This window comes from Plecotus auritus, assembly GCF_963455305.1.
Source record: "Plecotus auritus genome assembly, chromosome: 8".
Lineage (NCBI taxonomy): Eukaryota > Metazoa > Chordata > Mammalia > Chiroptera > Vespertilionidae > Plecotus > Plecotus auritus.
In genome coordinates, this window is record NC_137782.1 from 33,802,956 (window position 1) to 33,817,165 (window position 14,210).

The 14,210-nt window shown below is 46.2% G+C and overlaps 1 protein-coding gene across 1 annotated transcript in view; it reads right to left on the bottom strand.

Moving 5' to 3' along the window:
• Positions 1-3,889, bottom strand: part of RAB31 (RAB31, member RAS oncogene family) — a 121,065-nt gene extending 117,176 nt beyond the window's left edge. The window contains exon 1 of the mRNA XM_080685071.1: positions 3,676-3,889. Coding sequence (XP_080541197.1) covers positions 3,676-3,714 — 39 coding nt within the window. The 5' untranslated portion in view covers positions 3,715-3,889. The remainder of the gene's footprint in view (positions 1-3,675) is intronic.
• Positions 3,890-14,210: the final 10,321 nt, after the last annotated feature.

Consider the following 14,210-nt stretch of genomic DNA (forward strand, 5'->3'; position numbering starts at 1 on the left):
TTGTCTTCTCTCTCTCTCTCTCTCTCTCTCTCTCTCTCTCTCTCTCTCTCTCTCTCTCTCTCTCTCTCTCCCTCTTGCTTTTTGCCGGGGGTAATGTGTGTTAAAAATGCATACTGGGAAGCTTTCCACCTTTGGGGGTGGAACAGCTGTTGCCTCAGTATTGTTTTCGTTAGTTGTGTGTTTTTTTTTAACATACTTGGCTGTTTTTAAGGGAGTTGTTTTTAAGCTACATGCTTTATAATACTAATTGAGATTACAGTGTGAGACAATTGGTACTCCATTGGCAAAAACCTAGGGTCCTAAGTATCCAGCTAGAACCCCTATCAAACACACCCTCCTGTATGGTTAGCTTCCAATAGATGGCCCAACTTATCCCAAGAAAGGTCATTCACAAAAGATTTGGGATAAAAAACGAGGAAGTACACCCATAAGAATAATGAGAGTCAAGAATTTATAAAAGGATATCTAAAGAAATACAAGGTGCTTGAGTCCTTGGTTTTTCCAACAGCACAAAGCATTCAGAGAATGTACCACAGACTACTGTCAATTCCATGTGGGAGCATTCGCCAGAAGAAATAAGATCAGACATACCATAACATCAGGGCTCTGAAAGGCACAGGTACAGGTAGAGAAGGCATGCCATCTGGCCCACTCTCACTTCCACCTGCTACAAATGACCCTCTTGCCAGGAACCTCTGACCCCACCATGGAAGCAAGAGACTACAGTGCAGAAAGATAAAAGTCTACTCTACCTATGCCTAAAACAACCTTGGGAAGCACATCCCCAAGTAATCACTAAGCAATCAAAGTTAACGATCAGGCACAAAAAGCCTCCCAACCTCTCCAGTGAGACAGCAAGAGTCCAATTAGGAGGCCCACATTTTCCATCGCCTTCTCAAGGGAGCCCAACAGAAAGTGATCCCGAGAGAGGGTGTGCCTGCTAGGGTCTTGGTTATACTGAGACTTCAGGGAGGTGTGGCAGTGCTAAAAAAACAGGAAGCTTAGTGCTAGCCACATGCAACACTTCACAGATCTCCTGACACAAACAGCAGAGGAGCTCAGGGTTCTTATCAAATTTTTGAAAGGACTTCTGGACTTTCGTAAGTCCAGCCACTGACCCACAGAGTTCTCTCTCAAATCAAGAGAACAAAACCAAGGCAGTTACAATTGTTTACCCAAATGCTCTCTCACCCCCAAAAATCACCGTATTTGGGTGAACAATTGAGAATATAGCCTGTCACACACATCTTGTCCAGGACAGGACCAGCGAAACCTGGGGACTTAACAAATAGTATTCGATGTGGATAATAAGGTCACTGGCCTTTCAAATAAGATATCCTCTGACTTAAGTAAGACTAAAACCTAGAGCCATTCTCAAAAAAATTTTTAAAAGGCCATGAAAGTGGTGTGATATGATTGGTACGTCAAAGCCTCTGTTTGTTCAGAAATATCTTTCCTGCTCTGTTCTCCTTTTCCAAGCTCAAACTCCTCCACCAACAGAGTAGAGTCACTGCAAAGAACAAGCAAACCAGGGTGAAGCATTGTGTCCAGGACGCCACTAAGAGCGTGGTTCATTCTCAGAGATAAGAGGAAAAGAAGTGACGGGATTTCTCCCAGCTTTCTCATCTCCCAAGCTTGCTCACTGTCACCTGGAATCATAGCTTGGCAGGAAATGGTACCATATATCTAAGAAGATCATCTGATATAGTCCTCTGCCTTAAAAGATGTTATTATATCCATTTTACAAAGGAGGTGACTGAGATACTTGTCCAAAGCTGCACAGCTAGTGAGTGGGGAAGAATGGGAACCTGGTTGCTGCCTCCTGGTGCAGGGCACCTTCCACTGATCTGTTTCCTTATAGAAAGATACAGAGATTTATCAAACAGTGAACTTGAAAATAACTCATGTGATGGGGCAGGGCCTGTGCCATTCAAGGAGATGACAAGGGAGAAAACATGAGGGGGGAGGAGGCCAAATATTTCCTACATCATTTGTTCTCATGGCCTCGCCTGACACACACAACACGTGTCGAAGTTGCTTCTCGATTCCCGGGGACATGACATTCCTTCTAAGTCTTGGAAGGCCTTCTAAGAGTCGGAAATGACTCCTCACAAGGAAAACACGGGATCCCTGGAACTGGTGTCTGGACTACATTACAGAGCCTGGCAGACAGTGAAACCTACCCCTGAAACACTGAGAAAGGTCAACAGAGGAAGCCCAGAGCAGCATCGCATTCAGATCCCAACGGGGCAGCTGAGCCAGCCAGGGGGCAGGAACACCAGGGGGCTTGTGCAGGAGTAACAGGCAGTTTGCCAGATGCCCTGGGATTCGAGGGGAACCCCACAGCCCAGTGGACATGAGAGTTCTGGCGAAGGACAGCACTAGGAGACAGTCAGGAACACCTCCTGTCAAAGGTTCCAGAGGAGCCTAGTCGTGGCCTGGACACCCCGCTGAGCTGCTACGAGTCAATCCTAGCCTAGAATCATTTCCTCTTTAGACACTTCCTGCACATCCATCTTGACAGACCAGTTAGCATTTCTTTGAGACCAGTAAGAACGGGTCTACCCCCACCGATGCTCTTGTTTCTGGAAATGGTTTTCTTGGGACCAGTGGTTTTCTTTGCCAAGGGCAGTACAATTAGGTACGGACGCCAAGGCTGCTGAAAACACCGCTTAAAACCAGCTCTTTCAGAAGAAATAATTCTGGAATTTAATATTGCCCCCACCCCACCCCCCAGAAAAGGAAAGAAAGGGAAAGAAATGACCGTTAACTCTCTGAACTCCCTGGGGCAGTTCTCAAAGGGCTGCCCTGTCCTCTGCCAGGTCCGCCAGGACCCACGGCTTGGGTGTTTGTTTTTGTCTTTGTCTCTGGCTTCTCTCACGTTCCTTGGGGCTCAGGAAGACCCGGGTTGGAAGGGGACCTGGGGACGGAGGGCTTTCCTCTGGGCACAAAAGTTTCCCGGCGCACGCAGCCCTCGGCCGCGCTGGCCTCACCGCCCAGCCCGGCATCCCCTCGCGCGCTCCCACCTTCGCCGGCGTTTCTTTTTGAAGTCACCAAACCAACGGCCCCCGGAGGCCAAAGAGCATTGGGCGCCCTGCCTTGTCCGAGTAACTTAAAGTTTCCTCCGGAAGGAAATTATCGAAAGCGAAGGAGAAAGCCCTCCACGGCCGTGGCCGGGACCCGCCGCGGCTCTAAGTTCCAGCCGAGGGTCTCGGGCGGCCCGGCCCTGGCCCAGCCCCGGCACCGCGAGGCCCGAGCGGATCCCGGGAAACGGGCCGGCGGGGGTGGAACGAGTTGAGAAAGCCGAGCAGGCTCGGACCCGAACCCAACGGGGCTGGGACGCGGCGGGGTTGTGGGGGTGGGAGGAGGGCCAGGGGCACCGGGACAAGGTGGGCGCACGGGCCAGGGAGGGCAGGGGACGAGGAGGTGCGGGGGGGGGGTTGGGGGGGGCGGGGGCCACAGAGACTACGGGGGCGCACGGGCTAGGGGAGCGCCGGGACGGGCGAGGGGAGGTGGACGCGGGGGAAAAGGAGGGCGTACAGACCAAGGGGAATCGGGGTCTCGGGACAAAAGGGGGTGCAGGGGACAAGAGGGGTGCAAGAACGATAGGAGAGCAGGGGGCGTGGGAGGCGCACGGTCGAGGGTGTCCCCGGCGGATGGCAGCGCAGGACTCACCCCGAGAAGGCACACTTTGAGCTCCCGTATCGCCATCATGTGCTCGGGACCGGTCCGGGCAGGGGCTCAGCATCCTCCGGGGCCCCGGCCGCGCCGCGCCCACGCCGAGCCAGCGTCCTCCAGTCTCCGCCTTTCCCTCGCGGCGCTGGCGGAACCGCCACCGCTGCTATTTCTGGGCCTGCCGCGGCCGGTCACGTGGCCCCGCCGGCTCCTCCCGGGGCTTCGGCCTGACTCCACGGCCCCCGGCTCCCAGGAACGCCCCCAGACAGCGTCAGCCGCCCCGGGACCTGCGGCGGTCCTGGGAGTGCCTCCTCCCTCAGACCCACTCAGCCGCTAGCCCAGGTTCTCCAGAGCCCGCTCTGGCTTCTGCCTCTCCAGCCCCGACCGACCGACCGGCTGCAGTGCCCGGGGGGTGGAAGGAGGACAGGACCCCACGACCGACGGCGTCACTGACTATTCCCTTCCTCATCTGAAAAAGAAAAAAAAAAAAGTGCGTGCTGTCAGTCGAGGTCATTTACATAGGAGCATTTTGGAGTCTGTGTCCATCCCATCGTTAAATGACATTAGAGGTTCCTGACAGAAATGAAGCCAAGCAAGAGACAAATGTGAGGATTAGAAGAAGGGGTTAACTTTGCAGCCCACATTCTCCTGCAGTTCCTAACACTGGGGCTCAATTGACCCCCATGTAGCTCTTTGCTCTCAGCCCTGAGTTCATTTTTCTGTATGTAGTTGAAAATGGTTCTAGAAGCAATATTCTATTCCTCCCTCCAAAACGGGCCTATCAGTGTCTGAAAAGGAAACACACATTCTAGAGAAGAAGCTGCCTTGCTCAGTACAGAAAATGCTACAACCTGCCTGGGCAGACAGGCACCCAGCCCTCAGACTCTAGAAATATGTAGCTCCAGGCAGACCTGCATCCTTTCTTAACCTGTAAACGAAAAGAGGTTCTGGCTGGAGACAGTCAAAGGCTTGTGGGAACTACCCTCTTTTGTTCTCCATGCATGGCCCAGTGTGCCTCATCCACTCAGATGACTACTTGTTGCTGCTAGAGAAATGACATCCCTTACCTGAATAATTCACTGGCATTTCTAGTTGGAAATAATATGGTTTAAGAAACAAGCCAAAAAAAAAAACAAAACACTTCATGCCCTATCCCAAACTCTCAGGCCTTTCTCCTGGCTTGCCAATTTTGACCAAAGACATTTCCATTCCCCCAGCAGACCACTCACCTTGATTATCTGTCTTTGTTCCCATTGAAGCCAGGGAAGTTAGAAGCACCCAAGTAGCCCAATACAATGGAGACTTCTGAATCAAGGCCTCCAGAGAGAAAATCCTAGAAGCTGGGGTCAAAACAGGCCACAAAACAGAGAATTGGCAATTAAATTCCCAGAGCAGCAGGGGCTTCCCTTTGACAGGTGCAGGCTCACTCACACAAATCTGGACTAAATTATCCAAAAAGTAGCCATGTGAGAGCCATGCTAGCCAGGGCTAGTCCATTCCTTTTAAAATCCTGTGTAGAAGCACCTAAACTGCTGCCCCGCACAACAATTTCAAAACTACAACTAAAAGACAGAACGGACACCATCCAGAACCACAGGAAAGCTGGCTGAGTGGAAATTCTACAACTAGAAGGAAAGAGAAAAGCTCACGGAGAAGGAGCGGCAAAGAGCTGAGGTACGGAGACACGCACACGCAGAGAGGAAGGGCGGCGGAGTGCCTGGCTGGCTTTCTCTGGCAGGAGGGGGAAGGAAGCCCCCGACTGCACTGAACCCCAGTTCCGGGCGAAACCCTGTGGACTCAGGCTCATACAGGGGGAGTTTGGACTGTCAGGTAGAGAGAAAGGCACACAGAGACTCGGAGACTCGGAGACTTGGGAGCCGTGGTGGCAGGGGTCTGGAGGCGCAAGTGAGCACAAAGACTGACTGCGGAGGTTACCACAGGCTATCCCTAGCGGAAGGGAGTCGGAAGCTCCTGACTGCACTGAACCCCAGTTCTGACTGCACTGAACCACAGTTCCAGGTGAGCCCCTGGGGATCCACACTCTTAAAATCTGGACTGTAAGGTGGAAACTCGGGAACCACGGAAGGCAGAGGTCTGGAGACTCGAGCGCAAGGGCAGGGCTGACAGGAAGGCAAGACTGTCTGCTCCACCCTGAGACTCCGCCCCTTCCAAGCTGAGCACAGAGGCTTTTGCAATCTGGCAAGGCTAATCCTATAAGGCTGTCTCCAGCACCGAAAATCTCCCAGTGCAGACACAGCTGATCCTCACAGCCAACTGGCCTGCAGGTCAATTCCTCCCAGTGATACCAACAACAATCAAGACTTAACTACAACAAGGCTGTACACACAGTCCACAAAGGGGTGCACCAAGAGTGTCCACCTCAGGTTAACTGGGGAGGCCGACCCACTGGGCCATATAGGAAACCTAGCACACAAAGCTACCCTACCAACTCAGGGAAGCAGTGAAAAATGGGGAGACGAAGAAACAGATCACAAACGAAAGAAATGGAGGAAAACAAACGACTGGATATAGAATTCAAAACCACGGTTATAAGGCTTTTCAAGAATATCCTAGAAAAGGCCGATAAATATAACGAGACCCTCGAAGATATGAAAAAGGACCAACTAGAAATTAAACATACACTGACTGAAATAAAAAATATTATACAGAGACTCAACAGCAGACTAGAGGAATGCAAGAATCAAGTGAAAGATCTGAAATACAAAGAAGCAAAAAACACTTAACCAGAAAAGCAAAAAAAAAAAAAAAAAAGAATCCAAAAAGTTGAAGATAGTGTAAGAAGCCTCTGGGACAACTTCAAGCGTACCAACATCAGAATTATGGGGGTGCCAGAAAAAGAGAGAGAGCAAGATACTGAAAACCTATTGGAAGAAATAATGACAGAAAACTTTCCCGACCTGGTGAAAGAAATAGACTTACAAGTCCAGGAAGCGCAGAGAACCCCAAAAAAAAAGGAATCCAAAGAGGACCACACCAAGACACATCATAATTAAAATGCCAAGAGCAAAAGACAAAGAGAGAATATTAAAAGCAGCAAGAGAAAAACAGTTAATTACCTACAAGGGAGCACCCATACGATTGTCAGCTGATTTCTCAACAGAAACTATGCAGGCCAGACGGGAGTGGCAAGAAATATTCTAAGTGATGAATAGCAAGAATGTACAACCAAGACTACTCTACCCAGCAAAGCTATTATTCAGAATGGAAGGTCAGATAAAGAGCTTCACTGATAAGAAAAAGCTAAAGGAGTTCATCAACACCAAACCAGTATTATATGAAATGCTGAAAGGTATTCTTTAAGAAGAGGAAGAAGAAAAAAGTAAAGAGAAAAATTATGAACAACAAATATATATCTATCAACAAATGAACCTAAAAATCAAGTGAATTAAAAACCTGAGGAACAGAATAAACTGGTGAATATAATAGAATCAGGGGCATAGAAAAGGGGTGGACTGATAATTCTCAGGGGGAAAGGGGAATGGGGGTGCAGGAAAAGACTGGACAAAAATCGTACACCTATGGATGAGGACAGTGTGGCGGGAGGTAAGGGCAAAGGGTGGGGTGGGAACTGGGTGGAGGGGAGCTATGGGGCGAAAAAGGAGAAACAATTGTAATAATCTGAACAATAAAGATTTATTAAATTAATAAAAAGGAAAAAAAAGACAAAAAGTAGCCATGTACAAGATACAGGTCCTATTCAACATGGAGATTATTTTATCAGTCTCCGTCCTTGGTTTAGTGTCCAAAGTAAGGACAGTCTTCTATGTGGGCAGTGTGAAAGGAGGCCAGCCTAGAAGTGCCCAGCCCGGGGAACAATACCTTGCTGTCGTCAGATTTACTGCAGAGAGAGAAAGTGCTACACAGTTGCCGAGGAGACATCATGGTAAAGCACCTCCTGACCAAGGCCTTCAGCAGGCTTCCCTAGCATCTAGCTCATCCCTGGAAGTACGACTTGAATCTCCATGTAGAAGTGCTTCCCTTTGGCCTTTCTTCTCACTCCCCAAAAGCTGGTCAAATCAGAATGGAAGTCTTACCCATTATCTACACCCAATGGAACGAGTGGGAATTCATGAAATTGCAATAGGTTGCTGAGGACAGGACCATCTCCAGACAAAAATGAGCTGACATAATTTTTCTTAAATTCTCTTACTCTTCTTCATGATTCTTCTCATTCCACGCTCTTCAACATTAACCACGGTGTCTGAGATGCTTGTGTGGTTTCTAGGCTTTCCTGAAATAGTCCCTTATTCAAGTCTTCCCGCACCCCCGCCCAAAAACATACCCTAGTCTGCTTGCCCTGCTCCCCACCCCCAACCCTATTAAAAATCACCTCATTTGAGATGCAAATCAAAACAACATTGAGGTACCATCTCACACCTGTTGGAATGGTTATCATCAACAAATCAACAGACGGAAAGTGCTGGAGAGGATGCAGAGAAAAAGGAACCCTCTTGCACTGCTGGTGGGACTGCAGACTGGTGCAGCCACTGTGGAGAACAGTATGGAGTTTCCTCAAAAAACTAAAAATGAAACTTCCATTTGACCCAGTAATTCCACTTCTAGGAATATATCCCAAGGAAACAGAAACACCAATCAGAAAGGATATATGCACCCCTATGTTCATAGCAGCACAATTCACTATAGCTAAGATTTGGAAACAGCCTAAGTGCCCATCAGCAGATGAGTGGATTAAAAAACTGTGGTACGTCTACACAATGCAATACTATGCCGCTATAAAAAAGAAGGCATTCTTACATTTGCAACAGCATGGATGGAACTGGAGAACATTATGCTAAGCTAAATAAGCCAGCCAGAGAAAGATAAATATCACATGATCTCACTCATTTGTGGAATATAATGAACAACATAAACTGATTAACAAAAATAGAACCAGAGTCATAGAAGCATCGAACAGACTGTCCAACCTATTAGGGAAGGCAGTGTGGCGGGGCGGGGGAGGGGGGGGGGGAGGAGGGGGTGATGGGGTAAGAGATCAACCAAAGGACTTGTATGCAAGCATATGAGCATTACCAATGGACACAGACAGGGAGGGTGGGGTGAGGGCATGATCTGGGGGGGGGGGGGGGAGGGGTGCGGCCGGGGAGTGGTCAGTGGGGGGAAAAGGAGACTTATGTAATACTTTAAACAATAAAGAATTTTTTAAAAATTTCTTTAAATCACCTCATTTGAGTCTGATTCTGACCAGGCAGAATGCTGTGCTTTACCAAGTGGCAATCCTACTCTGTCAAACGGACCTCCTTCTTGAGTTTATACGCCCTCCTCAGCCAGGTCACCCTTGGGGACTTAAAAACTGGCCTCATGAAAAACCTGGTCTCCATGATCAACCCAAAGTGACACATTGACCCTCACCAGGGAAGAGGGAAGAGGACTGCTATGAGGCATATTTGGGAGTGACAGGCCCTGGGTAGCTCTCAACTTTTTAAAGACATAATGTTCTCTACGAATGCTATTATTATACTCTAAGATTACTGTAGTAAGGGCCTATCCTGACTCCTATCCTCTGGAATTTTCTGAAAATATGAAGAGGTTCTGATAGGACTTAAGCAGGATTAAAAATTCAATGGCATATAACTGAGAATTTATCAACTAAAGCAATAGAAAATGCAAGTTTTTCTTATGAGGCCTTTGTAAAGTAAAAGGTCATGGTACTAATTCAGACTTCTGCTTTTCTGCTGCTTTAATGTGTTCAGTGGCGCCATACAAGAAGAAATCCACACTCTTCAGTATAGCTTGCCCAAACTAGCCTCTTCCCTCCCACCTGGTGACACCCCATCATTTTTCAAAGACCTGCTCAAATTTCATCTCCTTAGGAAACTCTACCCCTGAGCTTGACTATACTCTGCTCACATTTTTTCTTAGCATTTACTGAACATAAATAAAGTAATCAGCAACTAAAGCCCTTTTATAAGAAGTCAGAGTCCAAACAGATACACAACTGTAATTATCTGTCCATATGAGAAGTACCCATAGATTAAGAAAGGATCATCTTTGTATCACCAGGGTTTTCAAATCACAAGACTTTTTTTAAAAAAAAGAAGAGTGACTAGAAATGAATCTTTTTATCTCTGTCTACCTAGGATTTTTTCTAGAAAGATCTTTGGACCCATATGCTATTTAAACAAGCCTACAATTTTGTATGTCTCTATGCCTGGGAGACCAGAGTCATCTTCATGATGTTTTAACATCTGATAGCTCAATTGATGTTTCTTTCTTTTCAGATTTAACCCATTGTAATAATTACTCAAAGTCTGCATACACTTTTTGGGGACACCTTGTGTATGGCCCCAGGATCCTAGAGCTATCCCCCTAACAGGGTGGCTGAGCCTATTACAGTCCTCATCCTGGAATTTCATCTCGGAAGGTCCTGAATGGGAATTTCTTTTAAAGGAAAAGAACAATTCACCAACAAGTATTTAGAGAAAGTCTCCCAAGAGACTGCAAAGTGACTGGGAAAACCATCCCATTGTTTCTCTAAAATCTGCCAACAGCCAAAAACAGCCATAAAACTGGTCCTGTTTTTGGACCCAGTAACTACTTTTTTGAACAATAACATAGAAGCAAACATACAAAAGTGAACAATTATACAGCCGGCCTGTTTATGCAGAGACATGTACCCAAAGAAATACGTTAGAGAAATGAAGAAAACTACCTCCACTGAGATAAGGGGAAGATAGTTGCATTAACGGCAACATTAAAAGGGAGAAACAATTGAAATCGCTTAACATTTGGGGAATGGTTAAGTAAACTATGGCCTTTACAAGGGTACATTTCATGGTGTATGATGGTGTATGTTACTTGGATATTAACCGAAATGTGCATACTATGTAGGTGTATAGAGAAGTTTGTAGTAAATAAGTTTCTGTGACAGTAACATGACACAGACTGCAAGCTGATCTCAGCAGACCAGTGGTGAGTCATCTAGTCTGCTCACGGACCAATTAAGGAAAACTGAAAATGTTTATAACCTTGTTTTTAATAATTATATGTTCTCTATGGAACTTCAGTATCTGCAATATTCGTTAAATAGCCTCTTAACATGTCTGATTTTTTCTGAACAACTTTCTTTCTCCCTTCCTTTTTTCTTCCTCTCATCCCTAAATTCCATAGGCTTTCTAACTAGCAAGTGTTGCCATCTCTTATTTGTAACTCAGACCCTTTAAGCACATTTTTAGGAGCTGAATCTGGGACATACCTGGTTCAGAGAGGGATCTGAGGGATTTAGGAAAGCAGAGGTAAGAGGGTCCCACAATTCACCCACAGACTTGAAGAAGGGAAAGCATACATCGATAGGGGGAAGAGAGATGTAAGTTGTTTGGGGAGAATTTAAATTGGCTAGAGATAAAGGGGGCAGGCAAAGGTGAAGTGGGACTAGTTCTGGGACAGGTGCTGAGTCCCTGAGGAGGAAGAGTTGGCTCCTGTGGATTGGTTTGAGCAACACTCTGGGAAGTTCCTGTGTAAACAAGAAGTGGAGGCTCCAGGGGTTCCATGGCACCTGGCTCTTCTCTCTTTTAGATAATCAGGGAATGGCCGCCTGGAAACTAATTCAAAGTTCTAACACAGCTCAGGAATGTGAACAGTCTTGTTAGCTGAACCGCAGCTATTAACAGGTTATTCTGTCTCTTTCGCTCACTCTCCCGGCTGTTATAATTCAATTTAGGACATTTCAGAATTTTTATCTTGTCACTAGGGACAACTGAGAACAGAAGGAGCCTCCATCTGTGGTGAGGAGATAGCCCCCAGGCACGAGGGGATGGAGCGCTGTGGGGGAGGGCAGGGGAGGGCAGTGGATACAAATCTCTCTGTAAATTACTGTCCTCCATTGGTCACTCTGGCTGTCTTCATCTTCGTGTGGAAAGGACAGTGACATCTTTTAGAAGCTTAGGAGCAGCCGCCAGAGAAGTGAGTGAGTTGTCAGCACTCGAGACAGACAGAGGGGAGCAAAGGATGGTGGAGACCGACCTTCCTCATTTTCTCCATCCCCACCGGAATGGGAACACTCAGAAGCGTTAGGGAAAAATCACCCTCACTTAAAGCAAAGGAAGCATCTGTCAGACTTTCACAAAGGACTGGTATCAGAGGATCATTTTCCAGATCCACCTTCCTGAGTCTCCACACTGGGCACCATGCCAGCCTCCTCATCTAACTGGCTTCTTCATGGACGCTACTGCCCATCAGCCTCTCGTCTTTCCGATCCCTGGTTGAATTAAAAAGATTGAGGTAAAAGAAAATATTAAGATACATGTAAACATCTCCCACAAAATGTAAATGAATGAATTCAGCTGGGAGACCACCTCCCATAAGCCATAAACAATGTGTAACCCAGTCAGTGTTACTGAGAAATGAAATTTGCAATGATGCAGACCAAAGCCAACCCAACCCAGTTTCATTTCTTAGGCCATCTATAGTCTGGTCCTTAGCACAGCACGTATTCTGCACTGGGAAAACGTTTACATGAGTGGATGAGAGTGAGTGTCAGCACCACAGATAGTCTTAAGTGTGACAGGGTAGAAAGAACACTTTGGCATCAGACAAAACTAAGTTTAAATCTAGGCTCCTTCATCCCAGTTTGTGTGAATTTAGGGCTCTTTCTGAATCTCTTTGAACTGCAGTCTCATGCTTTGTCAAAGATGTATATAAAAAAGCTGTTGCACTATTTGGTGGGAGGATTAAATTAGATTTGTGTAAGTGTGTGTCACTAGCAAGCCTAGATGACCAACGACCCCAGTGTGCTTGGGCCAGTCCAGGTTGTAACGCTGAAGGTCCAGCATCCTGGGAAACAGCACCAGTTGGTAACCCCAATCCTTCCCTAAGCCTGTAAAACTGTTTCTGAGCCTTCCCAGCCCCTGAGGCCCCATTGCCCCCTTTTGGTCTTTTGGTGGTTCACAATCTGTTCTCCTTCTCCCTCTCTCTCTCTCTCTCTCTCTCTCTCTCTCTCTCTCCCTCCCTCCCTCCCTCCCTCCCTCTCCCTCCCCCCCCCTCTCTCTCCCTCATTTCAGATCCCTACCACACACACAATCTTGAATGTTATATTCCTCTACTGAAATGAACCTTTTCTTCAGAACCAACCAGTTATAGCTCTAGCAGAGGGAATTTTAAGGCAGAATCCATTCTTCGTTAAACAGCTCTGGGAAGTTTGACTTAGCTCCCTGAGTTTCAGGCTGTGGACCTCTCTTGGTTCTGCTATCAGAGGTTGATAAAAATGGGTGTGCCAAGATTACCCACTGGTAGGTATGGAGAGGCTGAAGAAGGAGGGACTCTGGCTCTATTTCTCCTAAATGTAGGAAGGAAAATGCAGCTTTGCTTTTATAAAGCACAAAGAGAAAGACTAATAGATTTGAGCACAGAAACATTAACACCTACTTTATGGAGGAATTATTATAAGCATAATTTTTAAATTGCAATCTAGAAGACTACTTGGCATGAATATAGTTTAGTTAATGATCTTAATATAGAAATTGAAATAGTAAAAAAAGAAAATAATTGGATCTCATCAGAAAAAAATGAGCAGACACTCCCACTAGGATCAGGTCTGAGACAAAGATATCCCTTCTCACCAATTCCTTTTCAACATGGAATTGGAACTCCTTGCTAATGCAATAAAACAAGAAAAGGAAACAAAAAGGTATACAAATTAAGAAGAAAAACATAAAACTGTCTTTGGTGGTAGGTATGTGATTGTCTATGCAGAAAATGTTAAAATTAAAATCTGAAACTAATAAGCGATGATAGCAAGGTTAGAGGATACAAGTTAATACACAAAAGTCAATCACTTCCCTATATGTCAGCAACGAACAAATGGAATTTGAAATTAAAACCACAGTACCACTTACTTTAGCACCCCCCCCCAAAAATGAAATACTTAGGTATAGAGCTAACAAAATAAGTAAGAACTATATGAGGAAAGTTACAAAACGTTGATGAATAAACTCAAAGAACTAAATAAATGAAGAGATATTTGACTAAGCTTCCATAGTGTCAAGATGTCAGTTCTTTCCAACTTGATCTATAGATTCAACACAATTCCAATCAAAATCCCAGCAAGTTATTTTGTGAGTATTGACTAATTCATTCTAAAGTTTATATGTAGAGGCAAAAGACCCAGAATAGCAACTCAATAATGAAGGAGAACAAATGCCAAGGAGCATGATTGCTGGGTTGTATGGTACTACTCATACCTATTAGAATGGCCAAAATCTGGAACACCAAATGCTGGTGAGGGTGTGGAACAACAGGAATTCTAATTCATTGCTAGTGAGAATGCAAAATGGTACAGCTACTTTGGAAGACAGCTTGGGAGTTTCTTACAAAACTAAACATACTCTTGCCAAAACCGGTTTGGCTCAGTGTATAGAGCGTCGGCCTGCGGACTGAAGCGTCCGGGTTTGATTCCGGTCAAGGGCATGTACCTTGGTTGCGGGCACATCCCCAGTGGGAGGTGTGCAGGAGGCAGCTGATCGATGTTTCTCTCTCATCGATGTTTCTAGCTCTCTATC